Raw genomic sequence first — 17,924 nt, 5'->3', positions numbered from 1 at the left:
AACAGTCTCCCTAGACTCTTTCCCAACACTGAATGCATGTATTCAACGACCACTGGTTAAGGTCAGGAAGCTGGCCTACTACTCATTCCCTACTGCCATCACTCCTTGACTCTTCCTCCTCTGAGGTTCACTCAATCCATAGCCACCACCCAATCAAAATCTGGTAGCTGTGGTCTAGTGCCCTTCTTTCCTAAGTAACTTCAGTGGCTGGTTCACAGTCTTTCCTCCTCAATTCCTGCTCTGGTGCTGTATACAGACTGATAGACTTTCAAACATTTTAACCTCCAAGTTCCTCAACTTATTTTCAGTGACCTTCTCCTCTATACACCTCAGCCACACACAAGATGAGCCACACACAATAAATTGAGCTCTGAAATTTCCTTATTTGATCACAATTTATTGTTATTCTACTTCTGCCATGCAAGTCCAAATCCCATTCCTTGTCTTCACCCTTTTTAATCCTTCAATCTCTGTTCTTTCTCAGATCATCATCTTGACTACAGATGCTTTCCTTTCCCATTTTGACCCTCTAGAGAACCAGTTCAACTCTATGTTGTCTCCTTTTCTTGAATCCCTTGTCTTTGATCATAATGCCAATCTTGCCCCACCAAGATGCGGTCTTAGATCAAGATTCCATCACCTGCACCTTGGCTACCAAATGCTGTTCAACAAAGCTAGAGTAAATCATGAAACAATGTTGACTGGATCCACTATATCCCCCTAATTAACTCACTGCAGAGGCATTCTAAACATTTCAACTCTTCTCAAACGTCCCACGGCTCCTTCATCTTCACCTTCAGTCAAGACCTTATCTCCTATATTCCTGTGAAAAAGGGAGGCCAATTACAGTATCTTACACCCCCAGGTGCCTTCGGTCATCCACATAGCACATGAAGAGATGACTTTTATTCAAGTCAAGCAAGATAAATCCCTCTACAAGGATAGTTGACTATTTCAGCCATCTTCTCCAGCAGTTTGTTCCCTCTATTGCCCCTGTCCCTTTCCCTTCTCTTCATTCTCTATCAGCTGCCTCCCTACTGCTGACACAAATGACCCCATCTCACCTATCTTCAAAGAAACTCTCCCTTATCTGTCCAGTCTCACTGTCTACTGTCCCATGTCTCTTTTTTCCTTCTGCAGAAAATTCCTTGAGAAAGTCATCAATAATCAATGCTTCCACTTCCTTTCTTCTCACTTTCTTTTAAACTCAACAGTCTTTCATCATTCAACTGAAATGATTCTCTCCAAAGTTATCAAATGGTTTCTTCTTAATCCCCATCATTCTCTGCAGCCTCTGAAACTGTTGGAATGCTTTCTTCTTGTTGACACTCTCTTTATTTAGGTTTCCATGACACTACTCTCACTGAATTCTTCTCTTTGCTGTCTGATCACTCTTTCTCCTTCAGGCCAATCTTGGGCTCTCTTCTCCTCTCCCTCTCCAGTAGGGGTGTCCAACCTTTAGCTCTTCTGGGCCAATTGTCTAACAAAACCCCCTTCAAGGGTTGCATCCAGAATTCAATTCCCATTCACGACTGCAGTGGAACCCATTTGGCAAACAGTACAACAACAAATGTGAGTCTAAGGGGTCCTGAGGCCTGGCCTGCAGCGTCAACCTCCTGAGCACCATTTCACTTGGTAATCTTGTCAACTCCATGGATTCAATGATCACCTTAGACCTATTAATCCAGCCCTAACCTCTCCCAAACTATAGATTTGCAGTATCCAACTGCCTATTAACCATATCAAACTGACATCCCATAGACATATTAAACTCAACATGACCAAAACTTAACTTGCTAACCTTGCCTGAAGCCCTTCCCCAACTTCTCTGTTAGTACCTAGAGGATTCTCATCCTCCAAGTAACCCAAGCTCAAAATCTAGGTATCATCCTTGATTTTACTCTTTCATGCTGCATCAACCCTAATCTGTTGTCAAGGTCTGTTGATTTTTACCTTGGTAACTCTGTATATGCTCCCTTGTCTCCTCTGGCACTGCCACCACCACCTCCTCTTGCTTAGACAACTGCAGTGCCCATGGGTAGTCAGACTGTCTCAAATCTCCCCCCATTCTAGTCCATCATTCACTCCTCTCTATTCATTAAAGTCTGGAGGCTCCCTATTGCCTTCAGGATCAAATATAAAATCCCCTGCCTGACATTTGAAGTCTTTTACAGCCTGGCCTCCTCCTCCATACCCTTTTTGGCTGCTCCTCCCACAAGACCTGGGGTGTACAAGGCTGTCTTCAGCCTCTGTCTGGTCCACAAAGCAATTACCCCATCAATGTGCACTGCCTTAGAAGAGAGGACTCTCTGGAGTGACCCCTCCACCTTATGTGACCATGCTTGTACTGGTTGCACAGTCTGCCTGGCCTCTTACCTGGAACAGAGAGATTGGTCACTGCCGCGCTGGTTAGAGGGAGGACGGGATTGACCGTCAGGGTGGTGGCCGCACTGCTAGTCACAAGGCTGGGCGTGGTAGCCACCTAAAGTGAAAAGGTAAAGTAGACATCAAAGAGCTTGCAGTAGCTAGGACTCCTTTGGGGAGCTTTCATGGACCTGGGGGTGGGGTGGACAAGGGGCAGGGGGGAGGCCATACCCCTTCCCCTTTTCCCCATACACACAATCCAAGAGAGGGCTAAAGACATAAAAAAAAGAAAAAAAGGTTTTTAGATTCTAGTGACAGAATACCAAAAAGAAAAAGCTGCAATAAAAATGATTTTACATATTTTCTTAACAACTATCATTGAAAAGTAACGACAGTGGTGTGATGTAATTGAATTTGTTATGATAGTTGGTAAATTTGTATTTTACTAGTTTTTTTAAGGATAAGTTTTATGGATGCGTTTTGCTTTTCTACATATTCCTTTTCCCCTCTACCAAACCACTAATACTCTCACTGAACTTGGTTACCTCAGTTTGAAAAACAAACAAAATTATAGGAACTTAAGTCCCCTGTTTCTCATCTTCCCCAAGTCAGTAAATAGCATAATATCAATGATTAGAATGTCTAACAAATCAAGAAGAATTTATTAAGTGCTTATCTATAGAGAGAGGTTAGGGAGATCTAGGATCCTGTTATGGTTTTCCTATTGCCTGTTTAATGATAGGCAAGAAATATACTGGCACCCCAGGGCTCCTCACATGTAAATAAATGAAACAAAATAAATTTGCTCCTTTTTTTCCAATTCTGTATATGAAGCACTACTTGGAAAAAACATGATATATAAACCCAAGTATTACCATCAACATCTGCCACCGTGGCATAAGGATCTGAGAAGAATGTGAGGGAAGTGAAAATTAACTGCACTGAAAAATGTCTCTTTTATTTTTAAAAGAGAAGAATAATAGAAAAAATGCTGTTTTAAAAAAATAAGACACACAATTATGTCCCTTCTCCTAAGATCATTATTAATCTGAACAAAATGAAATGTTTCTTTATGTAATTGGCTTCTCAATTTAATAATTATAGTCCAGAGTCTGAAATTACCTTTATCAAGGTAACAGGTGAAAACTTGGTGTGATTTTGGTTTATAGAACTTTCTAAGCCCAACAGATTCGTTAAAAACATTTTTAAAAAAAGAAATAAAAGCAGAGGAATTCATGTTGCATGGTTTTCAAAGCTTCATCAAAATTATTTTCAATTATATGTTAGAGGAATCATGTTTGCATTTCCTAAGAGCCAAGATAATTCAATGACTACTATATATCTGACAGAGCTTAAGATCATGACATATTCTATTATAGATATTAAGAGGTCATGATGAGTTGACTCATAACACTCAAAAAGAGTTACTGGAAGAAATGTAAATTGAAATTATCCCAAAGTTTCACTTATATTTAACAGACTGATAAAAGGTGATTTAAAGAAAGGGAAATCACAATTGTTGAAGGGAAAATTGGAGGACAGTTTTATTAATGCAATGGTGGCTGGCTTGTGAATTGGCCTGGTCATTCTGGAAGTCAATTTCAAATTGTACTCAGAAAGTCACTAAACTGTATTGACTTTTGACCTACTATTTGATATCACTATTAGATATACCTGTTAAAGAGATGGAAGACGGAGGGAAAGAAAGCACATGTACAAAAATAATTAGAGCTGTACTGGAAGGAATTGTAAATTAAGGCAGCATCTGTCAATGTGGAATGACTAAAAGTTATGGTATATGGTAAATGAATAACAGAATATTATGCCTGAACAAATGATGAAAGAGAAACCTGAGAAGACACATATGAAAACATGATACAAAGTGATAGGAGAATGGGAACGATTTATATACTGACTTATACATAGAATGGCATTTTATATAAAGAAAAAAGAACGTGATAATTTGTCAAAGTAATAATCAGAGATCTGATAATACATGTTTTCCACTTCTTGGCAAATACAAGGTTGGACTACACAAGTGGACAGGATGCATATTTTTGGACTTGCCAGTTGATGTAGTTGTTTTACTTGTCTATCCTTATTTGTTACAAGGTTAAGAAGGACAGAGGGAGGGAGAGAGAGTGATGCAAAAAGGAAAAAAAGGGCGGGGTGTATCTATGGAGAACGAAAAGAAGTTTGGTTGGAAGGGCAGTGTTGGACTGAATGTGCTTTTTTTTTGGCAAGGCAATGGGGTTAAGTGGCTTGCCCAAGGCCACATAGCTAGGTAATTACTAAGTGACTGAGGTCACATTTGAACTCAGGTTCTCCTGACTCCACTGCGCCACCTAGCTGCCCCTGAATGTGCTTTTAAAAAGGAAAGGACTGCTTGAGGGTCTGCGTCTGTGTCTCTCATGCCATAGCTGCTACTCCAGAGTACCAGTGCTTCCAAGGCCCTCAGACCAGCAGTTAGAGAAGCATGACACTATGGCCCAGGTAAGACACCTTTCAAAAACATTGACTATACACAATCACATTTCTTATCATCTACAAATGCCATGGAAATGTTTAAGAAATAAGTAAAAATGAAGAGTTTGCATTTCTCATTAATTTGAGAAACATCTTTTATCTAGCACAACTAAGGAGTAACAATGTTTTATAAAAAACTTAAAAAATCACACAAAAAATTAACTTCTTAATTTAGATAACCAAATAATTAAAATAAAGAGCACAGAGGAATTAAAAAAAAAACCAGGGAAGGAAGAAATGATTTACTTTTTAATTAGAAATCTCAGAAAAAATAAAATGTAAACTATATGCCTTGCTCCCTGATTTTTAGCTGTGTTTGGAGATATAAGCATGTTGGCTTGGTAACTGATGAATGATATACAATAACAGTTAAAAAACTATCAACTGACATTTAAAAGTTTAAGGTTTACTAATGTAACAAGGGCATGCAAACATTTTTTGATTCTTACCAATGAGGTTGGACTGGGAAAAATTGCTTTTATAGGTGAGCTGCTGGTCCCACCACTACTAGGTGGATTAATCCTTTTCTCCTTCTGGCGGCGATTACAAAACCAAACACGGATCACTTCCTTTTCCATATTCAGTTGATCAGCAATCATGGTGATTTCTTCCGAGGTAGGCTTTTGATTCTTGAATGAAGAATTTTGGAAAAGAAGGAAATGATTTCTTAAACAGCACGGAATGACAATAGTTAATAAACAAAAGAACTAAGATTATACAGTTAATGTTTTTCTTTTAAATAAAGTATTCATTTTCTTATATAGATATGAAACTTAAAGTAAGAAAGTAGAAACTAATAGAAAAGACATCTCCAATATTTATACAATTAAATCTATTCTATTCTAAAGTTTTATTTCTATGCTCTAAAAGAAGACACAGGGGCAGCTAGGTAGCACAGTGGATAGAGCACCAGCCCTGGAGTCAGGAGAACCTGAGTTTGAATCTGGCCTCAGACAATTAATAACTATCTAGCTGTGTGACCTTGGGCAAGTCACTTAACCCCACTGCCTTCTAAAAATCAAAAAAGACATGTATGAGAATTATAATGGAGGCATATTGAGAAAATAATAAAAATAAGAGTAAAATTATATTTAAAGTGAGGAAGATCTGCACAAAATTGTCAGTCTCATTCTCTTCCAGAACACTGAAGTCTAGTGGCACGATGGCCTGGGCTGCATTGGAAACTTCATTGCCTGAGCAAGCTCTAAGCTTTCCATGGCCTGGCTTCTACTGTCTTAAGGGCCAAAGAAACAAAGTGTTCTCATCTGCCCATTCTGTCAGGGGAAGTCTTTATGTGCTTGGAGGAAACACCTCCCCAATTCACAGATGGGACAGAAGGCTATACAAAGTCTGGGTATTTACAGCAGGAGTATTAAAAAACTATTACAATAGTGTAGGAAGGAAGTACTATGGAACATATCCTAGAGGACCAACAATAAAATGGAGAGGAGGAATGAATGAGAGATGGTTTGTAGGTGAAACTGAAAGGACTTGGAATTGACTGCATGAGTTATGAGGGAGAGGTTAGAATAAAAAGTAATGCTGAGGCTATGAGCAAGGAAGCATTGGTGGATAGTGTTAAATCTAGCAGTAATATTGAAATCTGAAGAAGGTTCAGCATGGATTAGGAGTTGATGAATTTGCATTGCTAGTGGAAATGTAACACTGCAGAGGAATGGTCAGGGCTAGAGGTACAGATTTATTATCTTCTGCACAGATGTAGTTTATGAAGTCAAAGGAATGAATAAAATTGCTAAAGGAAAGATAGTCAAGAAAGAGAAGACAGCTGAGGAGAAACAGCCACATTAATACTTCAGGAAGAGAAAGAGGAGTCAAAAAAGGAGATTGGGGGGGAGAGTACAGTGCCTCTGAAGTCAAGGAAAGAGAAAATATTCAATAGGAAGTCATCAGCAATGACATCAAAAGTAGCAAAGAGGATAAGGCCTGGAAAAAAAAGGCCATTGGATTTAGTGATTAGGAAGACCCTGGTGATGTGAGAAAGTAGTTCTGGTAAAATGATGGAGAGGCTTATCCCTGATAATAAAGAAATGAGGAAGAGAAAGGGGAAGCATTAGGTGTAGACAACTTCTTCAATCAGTGTTAAGTAGGATGGGAAGGAAAGAAGATGGGATGCTTGGTAGGTAGGCAGATGGGGTAGGGGCAAGAAAGTTTTTTTCTTTTAAGAGAGACCTGAATATGTTGGTAGAAAGATATAGTCTACATAGGTATATGAGGAAAAGGTGATAATTAGTAAAGAAAGGTCTTAGAAGAAATGAGAGGGAATAGTATCAAGAGCATGAATAGAAGGGTAAACCTTAGTGAGAAGTAGGGAAAACTCTTCACAGGGTAAAAAAAAAAAGATCAGGTGAGAGAAATAAGAATAAGGAGGGGCAAACTGGCTTTAATTTTTTTTAGTAGAGTAAGAAGCCAGCTTATCTGCTAAAAGTGATGAAATGAGAGGGCAGAGAACTTTCCTACCATAGTTTGTCCTAAGGAAACTGGACACCTCACTACTTCTAAATATTTCATAACACTTCTTGCTTCTTGCTCAAGCTGTTGCTCCCTTCAGGCTGAATGCTGTAATTCCACCATCCTAATCATTCTATCTCACCTAGTGAAAACCTACCTATCTCCAAGGTCTGGCTCAATTATTATTGCCTCCAGAAAGCCTACCTTCATGCCCTCTAGCCATTTCTCTCTCATTCCTCTGGTTCCCACAGCATTTTGTATCTGTGATTAAAAGACACAGTAATTTTAAAAATTTCAGTTCCCTGCTAACTTGTTTCCTCTCCCTACTGTGACTATCCTCTTGAGAACTTTTAATGTGCACATCATCAAACATAGTGCTCTGTACAAAGCAGAGGCTCAAAACTCAACTCTCAAATAAACTGATTTCTATGACTAACATTCAGCTGCATCTAACTGCCTGCCTGCAAAACAAAAAACCAACCTCCAGGAAACTCTTCTCTAAGGCCACACGAATGTTGGTCTCTATGCTGGTGCGTTTCTTCCTCCTGCGGTTCAAACCCTCAATGCCCTGCCCTGGAGAATCCAGGGCACTTGGACTAGAGAGTCCTGAATCAGACGAGAGGTTCTCTGTAAGAAAACAAATGATAACAATTGGCTTAGCTCAATATCTCAAACAAAAAGTACAAGGCAAAATAGTCAAGTATCCTAAACTGAGTTAGGATAGATTTTTTTAAAAACTATTTTATTTATTTGCTTTTCCAACTACATGCAATGGTAGTTTTTAATCAATCTTTTTTTGCAAGGTTTTGAGTTTTACATTTTTCTTCCTCCCTCCCCCTGACAGAAAGCAATTTGATATAGGCTCTACATTTATAACCATACTAAACAAGGTTCAAATTGATCATGTTGTGAGAGAAGAATCAAATCCAAACAGAAGAAAGAAATGAGTTAGGACAAATTTTGAAAATTCACATCTAGATGGCAAACTATTCCCTTGAGTTGGACACTACCTTCCCACAGAATTCTGTGAATAGAGAATATGAATTAGCCTTTCCCATTTACTCCAGAGGAGCCAGCAGAAGGATGTCAACCTTCCTGGACATGTAAAGACTTTTCTAGGAGGTTCCCCCCCCACCCCCATGGTCTCACAAGGCTCTGGGATGCTCAGCTCGATCACTTCCTATCCTTCCTGGATGGTCTCTGTTCCAGGGCAGGAGCATTCTCAAGAACTCTAGACTTGGGGTCAGTCAGGATCTATGCTCACATTTCTATTCTTGTATTTCTCAGTTCAGGGATCATGATCAAATCCCTTGACTTTTTTGAGCCAGAGTTTTCTCATCTGTGAAATGGGGATAACTGTGTGTGTGTGTGTGTGTGTGTGTGTGTGTGTGTGTGTGTGTGTGTGTGTGTGTAAAGTACTTTGCAAACCATAAAGGGACCTTTTATTGGGGAGCACTGATTCATAGAATACTATCATATTTTTAATCAATTATTACTTACTTTTGTTTTGGAGTTTATTTACTTTAGACTAGAAGAGGCATATAGTAGACATTGTGTAAATGCTCGTCATCTTTCCCTCTGTCCTTTAGACATAGGCCAGTGAACTTGAGACCCATTTGTGACAAAACTCTAGAACACATTTTCAAATAGAAGTTGAAGTTTCCTCGAAGGAAAAGTAGTGCTCCTGATTAGCTAGTCTGTTCACTGTCCCCCTGCACAGCTATTCCTCAGGGCTTCTCCTGTCTGATCTCTGGCTTGTCACCTGCTTCCTTTGGTGTCTGTGAGGCTCTTCTGTTTTGGTTCTGTTCCTGAGTCTCCTCGACAGGCTTATTACCCATGTCCTGGTCACTCTGCAGGACACGTGGCTCTGACCTAACCTTCTCCTTTTCATATAATACAGGTTTCATTTGGTGATTGCATCAGCTCTGACAGATTATTTCACCTCCATGCATATGACTTCCTCAATCTACCAACCTAGGCCTCACCTCTCCTGACCTCAAAGATCAGAGTTACAAATGCCTGCTGACCATTACTACTTGGATGTTTCACAGACATCTCAAACTCACTAAGTCCAAAATACAACTCATCCTGTTACCTCCTAACTTCATACCTTGAGGGAGAGCACCATCATTCTTCCAATCACCTGGGTTCTCGGTCAGAACCGTAGCTCTCCCTATTCTGCATATCCAATAAAGTCTTGTGGGTTTTTTCTGCTTCATTCATCTACTTCTCCTCTCACAAGACCAATACCCTAATTCCATCTCTCCCAATACTGTATTTCCTCTCACTCCACCTCTACCAGCTGCCAAACTGAGTTTCCAAAGCTCAGGTGGGAACATGTTTCTCCTTGTTAAGGAGCTTTATGTCCTCAACTATAAACTCCTGTTTGACTTTTACAGGTCTTTATCACTTTTAAAATAGGAAAATCCAATTTTCCTGATGATTCTACATGATTCCCCCTCACTGAGCCCTGCCTCTCCCCTTTTGTCTCTTGCTTAGTACCTTCTTGGCCTTTTGGGAACCCCAGCTTCCTTTAAGACTGAGGCAAACTTCCTCTCCTGATAGTTGCATCTTCCATGTTTGGCACATAGGAGGAGCCCGATAAAAGTCTGTTGTTGACTCACATGCTTTTTTGGACTGGGTTACTAGACCTCTAGATCATGAAAATGCTGTAGACATAGAATACTTGGATATCAACAAGGTATCTGGCAGCGTTGTAGAGAGATGTAGAGTGTAGAGAGACGTGAGCTGGTTGAGGATAGATGAATTTCAGTTGTCTAACCATTTGAAAATCCACCTAAAATTATCTACTTATTTATTTAGTTAATTATTAGCATGGCAATGGGGTTATGTGACTCACCCTGAGTCTCACATAGCTAACTAAAAGTAGTTAATGATGAAGGGCTATCAACCTAGAGGGAGGCCTTAGATGGAATAATTCAAGGTTCTATTTTTGGTCCAGTTTTGTTCAACAATTTTTGCAATCATTTGCTAAAGGCAGAGCTAGAATGATCATTAAATATGAAGAGGAAATGAAGGTGGTAGAGCTAACATGTTGGATTTAAAAATCAAAATCACAAAAAAAATCATAAATACCATTTATATAGGGTTTTAAGGTTTACATAGATACTGTGAAACTAGAATGATGAACCATATTTTAAAAACAAAATTTAGAGTCAATAAAAATAAAATTCAAAATCAAAGGAATACAAACAATGCTGGAGTAGCATGGCTAAACAAAAATTTATGTGAAAAGACTGAGGTGATGATGGTAACTAAGCTTCCAACAAATTAAAAAAAAATGGATCAGTCTCAGTGTGCTCTTTAAGTCAATGGGTCTATGCTGCGACATTTTTGCTAAAAAAGTAAAATCCCACTCCACCCTCCAAGGTTGCATTAATATGTGTAGTGTTGATGACTCTATTAGACCCTGGTCATACCACATCTGGAGTTAAGTGTTCACTTCTGGACACCATACTTTTGGAAGGAGGATGATAAAATAAATATGAAACTATAACAGAGGGATTTGTGGTGCCTAGGCTGAAGAAGATTTAATTGTGTAAGGACATTATTAAATGCTAGTTTTAATTGTTAATAAGTGAATGGCTAGGGGTGGCGGCTAGGTGGCGCAGTGGATAGAGCACTGGCCCTGGAGTCAGGAGTACCTGAGTTCAAATCCGGCCTCAGACACTTAAATAATTACCTAGCTGTGTTGGCCTTGGGCAAGCCACTTAAACCTATTGCCTTGCAAAAACTAAAAAAAAAAAAAAAAAAAAAAAAATTAAAAAAAAATAAGTGAATAGCGGTTATAATCTAGCCAAAATATTAGAATGATTTTTCTTGGTCTGAAAGGATAAATTTAGAACCAAGAGGTGGATATTGAGCAGAATCTACATTCTGACTTGATCTAAGGAAAATCTTCCTAACAAATAAAAGCGACTAAAAGTATAATGGGCTTGGCTACCTTGGGAGATGGTGAGTTAGCCCACCTGCACTGCCATTAAGTTCCTATAATGATGATGATGATGTTTTTGACCTTAGTTCTTGAAGAAGACTATGACATCAGGGAAGTGATGCCATGATAAGCATGTAAATTGGATTTTAGTGAAGGGGGGGTTGCTAAATCATCAACTTCACTTTCTTCTCTGGAGCTGAGTCCAGTAGTCAGATATGGATCAGGATGATTGGAGATGGCCCCAGATATGAGGCAATCAGGATTAAGAGACTTGACCAAAGCCACAGAGCTAACAAATGTCTGAGTATGAATTTGAAATCAGGTGCTCCTGACTGTATCGCTGTATCCACTGTATCACCTACCTTCCAGAAGGTTCTCTGGAACACTTATGTACTAAAGCATGAAATATGTGAGGTCCATTTTTTTTTATTGAGTTTGAAAAATTTTTTTTTATTTTTTTTAAAGGTGATACCATAGAGTTGTGGAGAGACTACTGGACTGGAAGTGAAAAAGAACTGGCTTTGATACTGACTAGCTGGGGGACCAGGGGTCAGTCATTTAAATTCTCTTAAGCTATAACTAAGTTAGAACATGGAAGGAGTTCTCACACTATGAAATCATAAATCATGGGATTTTAAGTTGAAATACAATTAAGTAATGCATGCATTCATAAAAATTCATTAAGAGAGTTATTGTTCTAAAACAGATGCTTTTTTTATGGTCTCCTTTTCCTCAACAGATATAATATACACCACCAATCCAGGCTCAGAATGCACTATATATGCAGTTGAAGTGAAAGCAAACAGCTCCTTGATTGAGGCATTTATAATTTACATTGCTTCTCCCTGGATCACTGTGCTTGAAGGCTTTGTAATACTAGCAATGCAACGAACATCATATAGAATTCCAATCTAATAACACCCAGTGACAATTCCCCTTTGTGATGAAGTCACCCACCTGCATCATTGAGCCACTTCTCTAGAAGCGGCTTTAACTTGCACATGTTCTTAAAGCTGAGGTTCAAGGCTTCAAAGCGAGAGATGGTAGTCTGGCTGAAGTCATTTCCATAGAGTTTGCCCATAGCGAGCCCAACATCACCCTGTACAATGAGATAGAGCAAAATGTAAGAGATGGGGGAGCAAGGAGAGGGAGAGAGAGAGAGAGAGAGAGAGAGAGAGAGAGAGAGAGAGAGGGAGAGAGAGAGAGAGAGAGAGACAGAGAGAGAGACAGAGAGAGACAGAGACTCTGGGGGGGGAAGGGCAGAGGAAGGAGGTGAGACAGAGAGAGAGGGAGATAAAAAGGAAAAGATTCAGTTTTCTAACTATATCCTTAATACTGAGGGTTCTCTCCTATATTTACTCAAGATAAAAACAGTATTCTCCTAGACTGGTTACAAATTGAGTCAATTAGAAATTCAAGCTTGTGGGGCAGCTAGGTGGCATAGTGGATAAAGCACCGGCCCTGGAGTCAGGAGTACCTGGGTTCAAATCCGGTCTCAGACACTTAATAATTACCTAGCTGTGTGACCTTGGGCAAGCCACTTAACCCCGTTTGCCTTGCAAAATAAAAACAACCTAAAAAAAAAAAAAAGAAATTCAAGCTTGTTACTTGATATTATGGAAGTTCTTATCATGGCAATAAGCAGGAATAAGTATTCTTTTGAATAACGTTTCAATAAGTAGCTCACTTGCATATAAAGCAAAAACAAAATAAAACAAAAAATTCACTATCTGCCTCCCTCTCCACCCATTGTATAGAACTGTTATATTTTAAGATCTGTAGTCCTTGATTCTTTCCTTCCTTCTCTCCTCTCTTTCTTCCTAGACCAGGTCTTCTTATCTTGCTAAGGCTGGAAGTGTGGTGATGGCATCCAGGAGAGCATTGTTTATTAGCCCAGAAGCTTTGACCTACGTCATTTCCAACCTGGGCTGGCTCTCTGGTCCTGGGGACTCACCACCATAGTGAAAGACTTAGCATAGACACCCGATCAGCTTTAGCTCTATGCAGAATTCCTGAGCTCAACCACTCTGTCCAGCTCAGCCTCCTTCACAGCAGGGATTACAGGTATGTACCACTACACCTGCTCCTTTTTTGGAATTTGTTTGTCACTCTATCAGTACCATAACTTTTAAACATTCTTTACTGCCTATCTAAAAAAAGCATTACCATTGGCTTTCACTGATGCAAGCAGGGCAGTTAATGTACAGTAGGGCTGTCCAAAATGTGGCCCCCTGTGGGTTTCTTAATGCTTTAGTAAACGAAGCTAAGCTGCTGCAGAACTCTCACTCAAATGACAAATCAAAAGATTGGACAGCCCTGATTTACAGTATTATGTTCAATTTTATTTTGTTCTCAGAATGATTAAAAATGCAAGCTCCAGGCTAACTTTAGATATTTTTATCTTAATCAAATTTCCAATTAAATACCCCCCCCAAAAGAATAATTGGGGGGGGAGGCATCTTAAGATCTATTCCAAACCCTTCATCTTATAAATGAGGAAATTAAGGACAATAACATCACAAAGCTGATTAGTGACAGCCAGGACCTGATCTCATCCAAATCTATGGCTCTCTTTACTCATGATGTTGCCATATATTATCCTCTTCTTTCAATTTTACATATATATTTGCAAGGCAAATGGGGTTAAGTGACTTGCCCAAGGCCACACAGCTAGGTAATTATTAAGTGTCTGAGACCAGATTTGAACCCAGGTACTCCTAACTCCAGAGCCGGTGTGTTATCCACTGAGCCACCTAGTTGCCCCCTTTCAATTATATTATTGCTGGCAATAGGGAATGTACCTTTTTTTTAATCAAAGTTTATATTTTAAAGTTGATCCCTAAAAGCATGTAATTGAAGAGATCATTTCTTTGACCTTTAAAAGAATATATTTAAGAGCTCACAGTAGAAAGTTTTGACCCATTTAGTTATAACTTTCACAGAACTAGTAAACTTGCTAACCTTTTGATAATAGTATCCTGAATGTATTATAAAAGATCTAACCATAAGCTTATAGATAGATCTAAAGGTTTGAATTTTATGTACTGTGCCTCTACATATCTTGTGAATAGGGTAAGAAGTAAAAAAAAAAAAAATTAAACACCAGACACAACTAAGATGTAACGCATTTTAGTGACTTATCATAAAGCTGGTGCTACAGAAAAGTGATATTTCTGATACCAAGTATAATAAAACAAACTCTGAATTAGTAATATCATTTTTCAAATAATAGAGCCAAAAATTTAGTTTTTTGATTATGTTTCCAAGTTCTTCCTGCTTATTTGCCATCCATTACACTGTTTACTAGCATCTAAGAAAGGGGAGATGGGGAGGGGAATTCCTGTAGGGAAGAAGAGAAAATTGAAATTATTCCTTTTTTTTCCTACTTGCTAAATAATTCTAAATAAAAGGTTAGGGCGGGGCAACATTGAAGCTATAAGATTAAAAAAAGGCTTGAGGAATAGTCAGATTTCAAATATCTATACATTACAATTGGCTGTTCAGTATTTATTGATTGCCTACTGATTAAAAAAAGTTACTACAAGGTACTAGTATTATCTCCTTATGTCTCTATTGAAAACAATCTTCTGCTGAATCATATACATGTATATCTCTAGGACAACTTTAGATGGTATATCTTTTAGCACAATTAGATGCTTAATAAATGGTTCTACTACATTTTAGCTACAAGATATCTCTAAGTGCTTTGTAAACACTATTTTAAAAATCTATAATATTCTTTTAAGGTATGTTTGAAAATATTAACAATTTTGACAAAAAAGACGTAAAACACCTATCAAAATGCATGCAAGTCAGTGGTATAATTGTGAATAAAGCTATATGATCATCTAACTAAAATTCTGATAAAAGGATACATCTGGCTAATAAGGGTTTTTATAACTCAATTAAAAATGATGCTACATCTATTTGTGAAGTAACACTAGAAAACTTGAATGAAAACAATTAGGTCACTTTTTATCAGTTTAGTTTACTTTTATTTTAATGTTTCTCTAACTCACAATTGACTTAAATTCCTTCTCATATATGGCTTCACAGAAGTGGTTCATGCATAAACTACATTAGATGGCTGGTAATTTTGGAAAAAACATGAAATAGGAAAAAGATAAAGACTGAGTTTAGGAACTATCTAATGTTTCAAGAGATGGATGGGTTATATAATAGGGCATGCATTCTAGTTATATAATGTTAATAATGAAATCATAATTAATGTTAATATTAAATTTTGTAATTAAAACCATTGAAACTACCTAATATGTATTATTATTTGTGTTATTTGCTCAGAAAATGAAAATATTTTTTGATCAAATTAATAATATGCATTCTGAATATTTTAGTGAATTTTAATAAACACACAAAACTACCTTTGACTATCTAAAATTGAAGTGTATAACCAAAAAGTTGAGGTAGTTATTTTGCCAACTATGCTTTCCTTCTCCTGAAACAATTAAGTTAAGACCTGAGTATTAATACTTAATCTAGAGATGGTGCAACGGTGGACACATAAGTCTTTAAAAAATGCTACAGGATAAAATGATGGTGCTAAATGTGCCAAACTAATTTTGCAGAGGAGGACAAAGTTGGTTTCTTAAAATAGGGAAAAACACACGATGCAAACCTCTACTGCAGGCAGACTCCTTTACATGTAAAGAAAAAGAAAAGTCAACCACTGCCATCAAGATTCTATGTGAAATTCAACAGAAAAGCAAACTACTTTGGGTGAAAGTAAAATATTGTTACAAGTGCAATAAAGTAATTCATGCAATTCTTTGTGTAACATCTAGGAAATGTGTATTTAAATGCAATAAATAGTTAACTCTTCAAAAATGTAAAATATTCAATTCACAGGTATGACAATGAAAGTTACATTTATTAGGATCATTTTCTACATACTTAAAAACTTAAAAACTAAAATGTTCTAAAAACAAAGTTGTCTGGAGAAGTATTATTATGATCTTTCTGAATTATGAATTGACTTCTCAGTCAGATTACTTATTTTCCAAAATCTCAACTTCATAATTTCAGCTAATTTTTGTTGCCAATGCAGAGTTAATTTGTATTTTAAAAAAAGCCTACTTGCCTACCTCCATCTGACTGGATCAAAGTAACTTTAAAATATAAATATTTATATTCTATCTTAAGGACCCTATCTTTGATTTACCATGAGATGCTGTCAATCCTGGATTTTTTTTTTCCCTGGGGAGCTGCTGGTACAATATTATACTTTCAAAAACAGTTTGGATGACATTTAAGAGGGGGTTCCAACTTCACACAATTGAATCCGTTGATAATAAAATATCTAATCTTTTGTGATTATCTGATGCAGGAAAAATCCATTTCCTTTTCATTATTTTTTACAGGAGGTTCTTGTATCATTTCACATGGATATCTACTTAGTTCATTATTTTAGTCAAGATAAAGAATAAGTTAGTTTTGGCACTGCAAATGGACTTGGTATCCTGTTTTAATTAATAGAATAGATTTCCTTTTAAGTCTCATATGATATTTAAAGGGAAAAAATTTTATTAAATTTTGATTAATAATATTCACTTATGATCCAATTTGATCTTAGTTTTATTAATGGTTTGACTGAAATTTGGGCATTTCTACTCCTTTACAAACTACACTCACAGTCCTTGAGGGAAAAGAAGTTTCTACCCAACATTCGAAGCTTTTCCCCTTTCTAATCTTCTAAAAGGAAGTCTGATGTCCTAATCTCTTGTACAAAGTGCAATAATTCATCTGAAATTCAAATACCAGGGGTGGCTAGGTGTTACAGTGGATAGAGCACTGGCCCTGAGGTCAGGAGTACCTAAGTTCAAATCTGGCTTCAGACATTTAATAATTACCTAACCCCATTGCCTTACAAACCTCCCCCCCCCAAAAAAACCTAAAAGAAATTCAAATAGCAAAACTGACAGAACATTTTTATAGCTCTGTCACCATTCATTACAACCTTTTAAAAAACAACTTCTTGAGATTATTTTATTTCCAGCAGCTATAGTTTTGGTGGCAGCTTTATTTTGATCTGTTAAATTCAGCTAGAAAATATAGCCAAAATTGAGAAAGATGGTTTCATTAAAAACCAGTAAAGTACCAGGGCAAAAAACAGAATTCTTTTAAAAAAATCTTTCCTAGAAGTTATCTAGAGAGACCTAAAAGGAAAGCATGTATGGGAGATGATATTAAGAAGCAATGTTTTACTATACCTGAGTGAATCCAAGTTTGATCCGTCTTTGTTTGAAAGTCTTGGCAAACTGCTCAAGCTCCTCAAGGTCACTGGGCTCCTCCAAGCTGGGCGTATCAATTCGCTTTGGTGCTGACTGGCTCTGTGGGAGTGTCTGAATTGGGGTTGCTGCTATTGTGCGTGTTGGGGTTGCTGGCTGTTAGACAAGGCATTGAAAAAGAAACACAGAGACCTTGAAGTTTACTACCACACAATGATGAAAGAAACTACTTTAGAAATGTCAATATTCTCGAAGATCCAGATCCAGATCTTAATGACAAAAACTGCCAGTTCTCAATGCCTCCTCCTTTCTCAAGTAGATTACAAGCCTCCTTTCCTCCCTAAATCCTATTTTTACACCAAATG

The 17,924-nt window shown here is 37.6% G+C and overlaps 1 protein-coding gene and 1 long non-coding RNA gene across 8 annotated transcripts in view; one reads left to right on the top strand and one right to left on the bottom strand.

The window, feature by feature from the left end:
* The window catches only part of POU2F1 (POU class 2 homeobox 1), a 225,151-nt gene that overhangs the window by 16,350 nt on the left and 190,877 nt on the right, over positions 1-17,924 (bottom strand). For 3 of the 5 annotated variants that reach the window (XM_074221904.1, XM_074221908.1, XM_074221905.1), the window contains exons 9-14: positions 17,542-17,715; positions 12,272-12,413; positions 7,841-7,986; positions 7,564-7,620; positions 5,340-5,519; positions 2,377-2,482 (exon numbers count right to left, since the gene is read on the bottom strand). In XM_074221904.1, coding sequence (XP_074078005.1) covers positions 2,377-2,482; positions 5,340-5,519; positions 7,564-7,620; positions 7,841-7,986; positions 12,272-12,413; positions 17,542-17,715 — 805 coding nt within the window. The remainder of the gene's footprint in view (positions 1-2,376; positions 2,483-5,339; positions 5,520-7,563; positions 7,621-7,840; positions 7,987-12,271; positions 12,414-17,541; positions 17,716-17,924) is intronic. The other 2 variants (XM_074221906.1, XM_074221907.1) reach the window with 1 other exon arrangement.
* Positions 1,334-16,249, top strand: LOC141512739 (uncharacterized). 3 transcript variants are annotated; one of them, XR_012475590.1, is made up of 4 exons: positions 1,334-1,572; positions 11,780-11,863; positions 13,139-13,378; positions 15,930-16,249. It is a non-coding gene; the product is annotated as an uncharacterized LOC141512739 (long non-coding RNA). The 3 variants fall into 3 exon arrangements; XR_012475591.1 differs by having other exon boundaries at positions 1,334-1,635; XR_012475589.1 differs by lacking the exon at positions 1,334-1,572 and adding an exon at positions 2,236-2,495.

Source organism: Macrotis lagotis, chromosome 2, assembly GCF_037893015.1.
Source record: "Macrotis lagotis isolate mMagLag1 chromosome 2, bilby.v1.9.chrom.fasta, whole genome shotgun sequence".
Classification (NCBI taxonomy): domain Eukaryota; kingdom Metazoa; phylum Chordata; class Mammalia; order Peramelemorphia; family Peramelidae; genus Macrotis; species Macrotis lagotis.
This window is presented reverse-complemented; position numbering and strand designations above follow the sequence as displayed.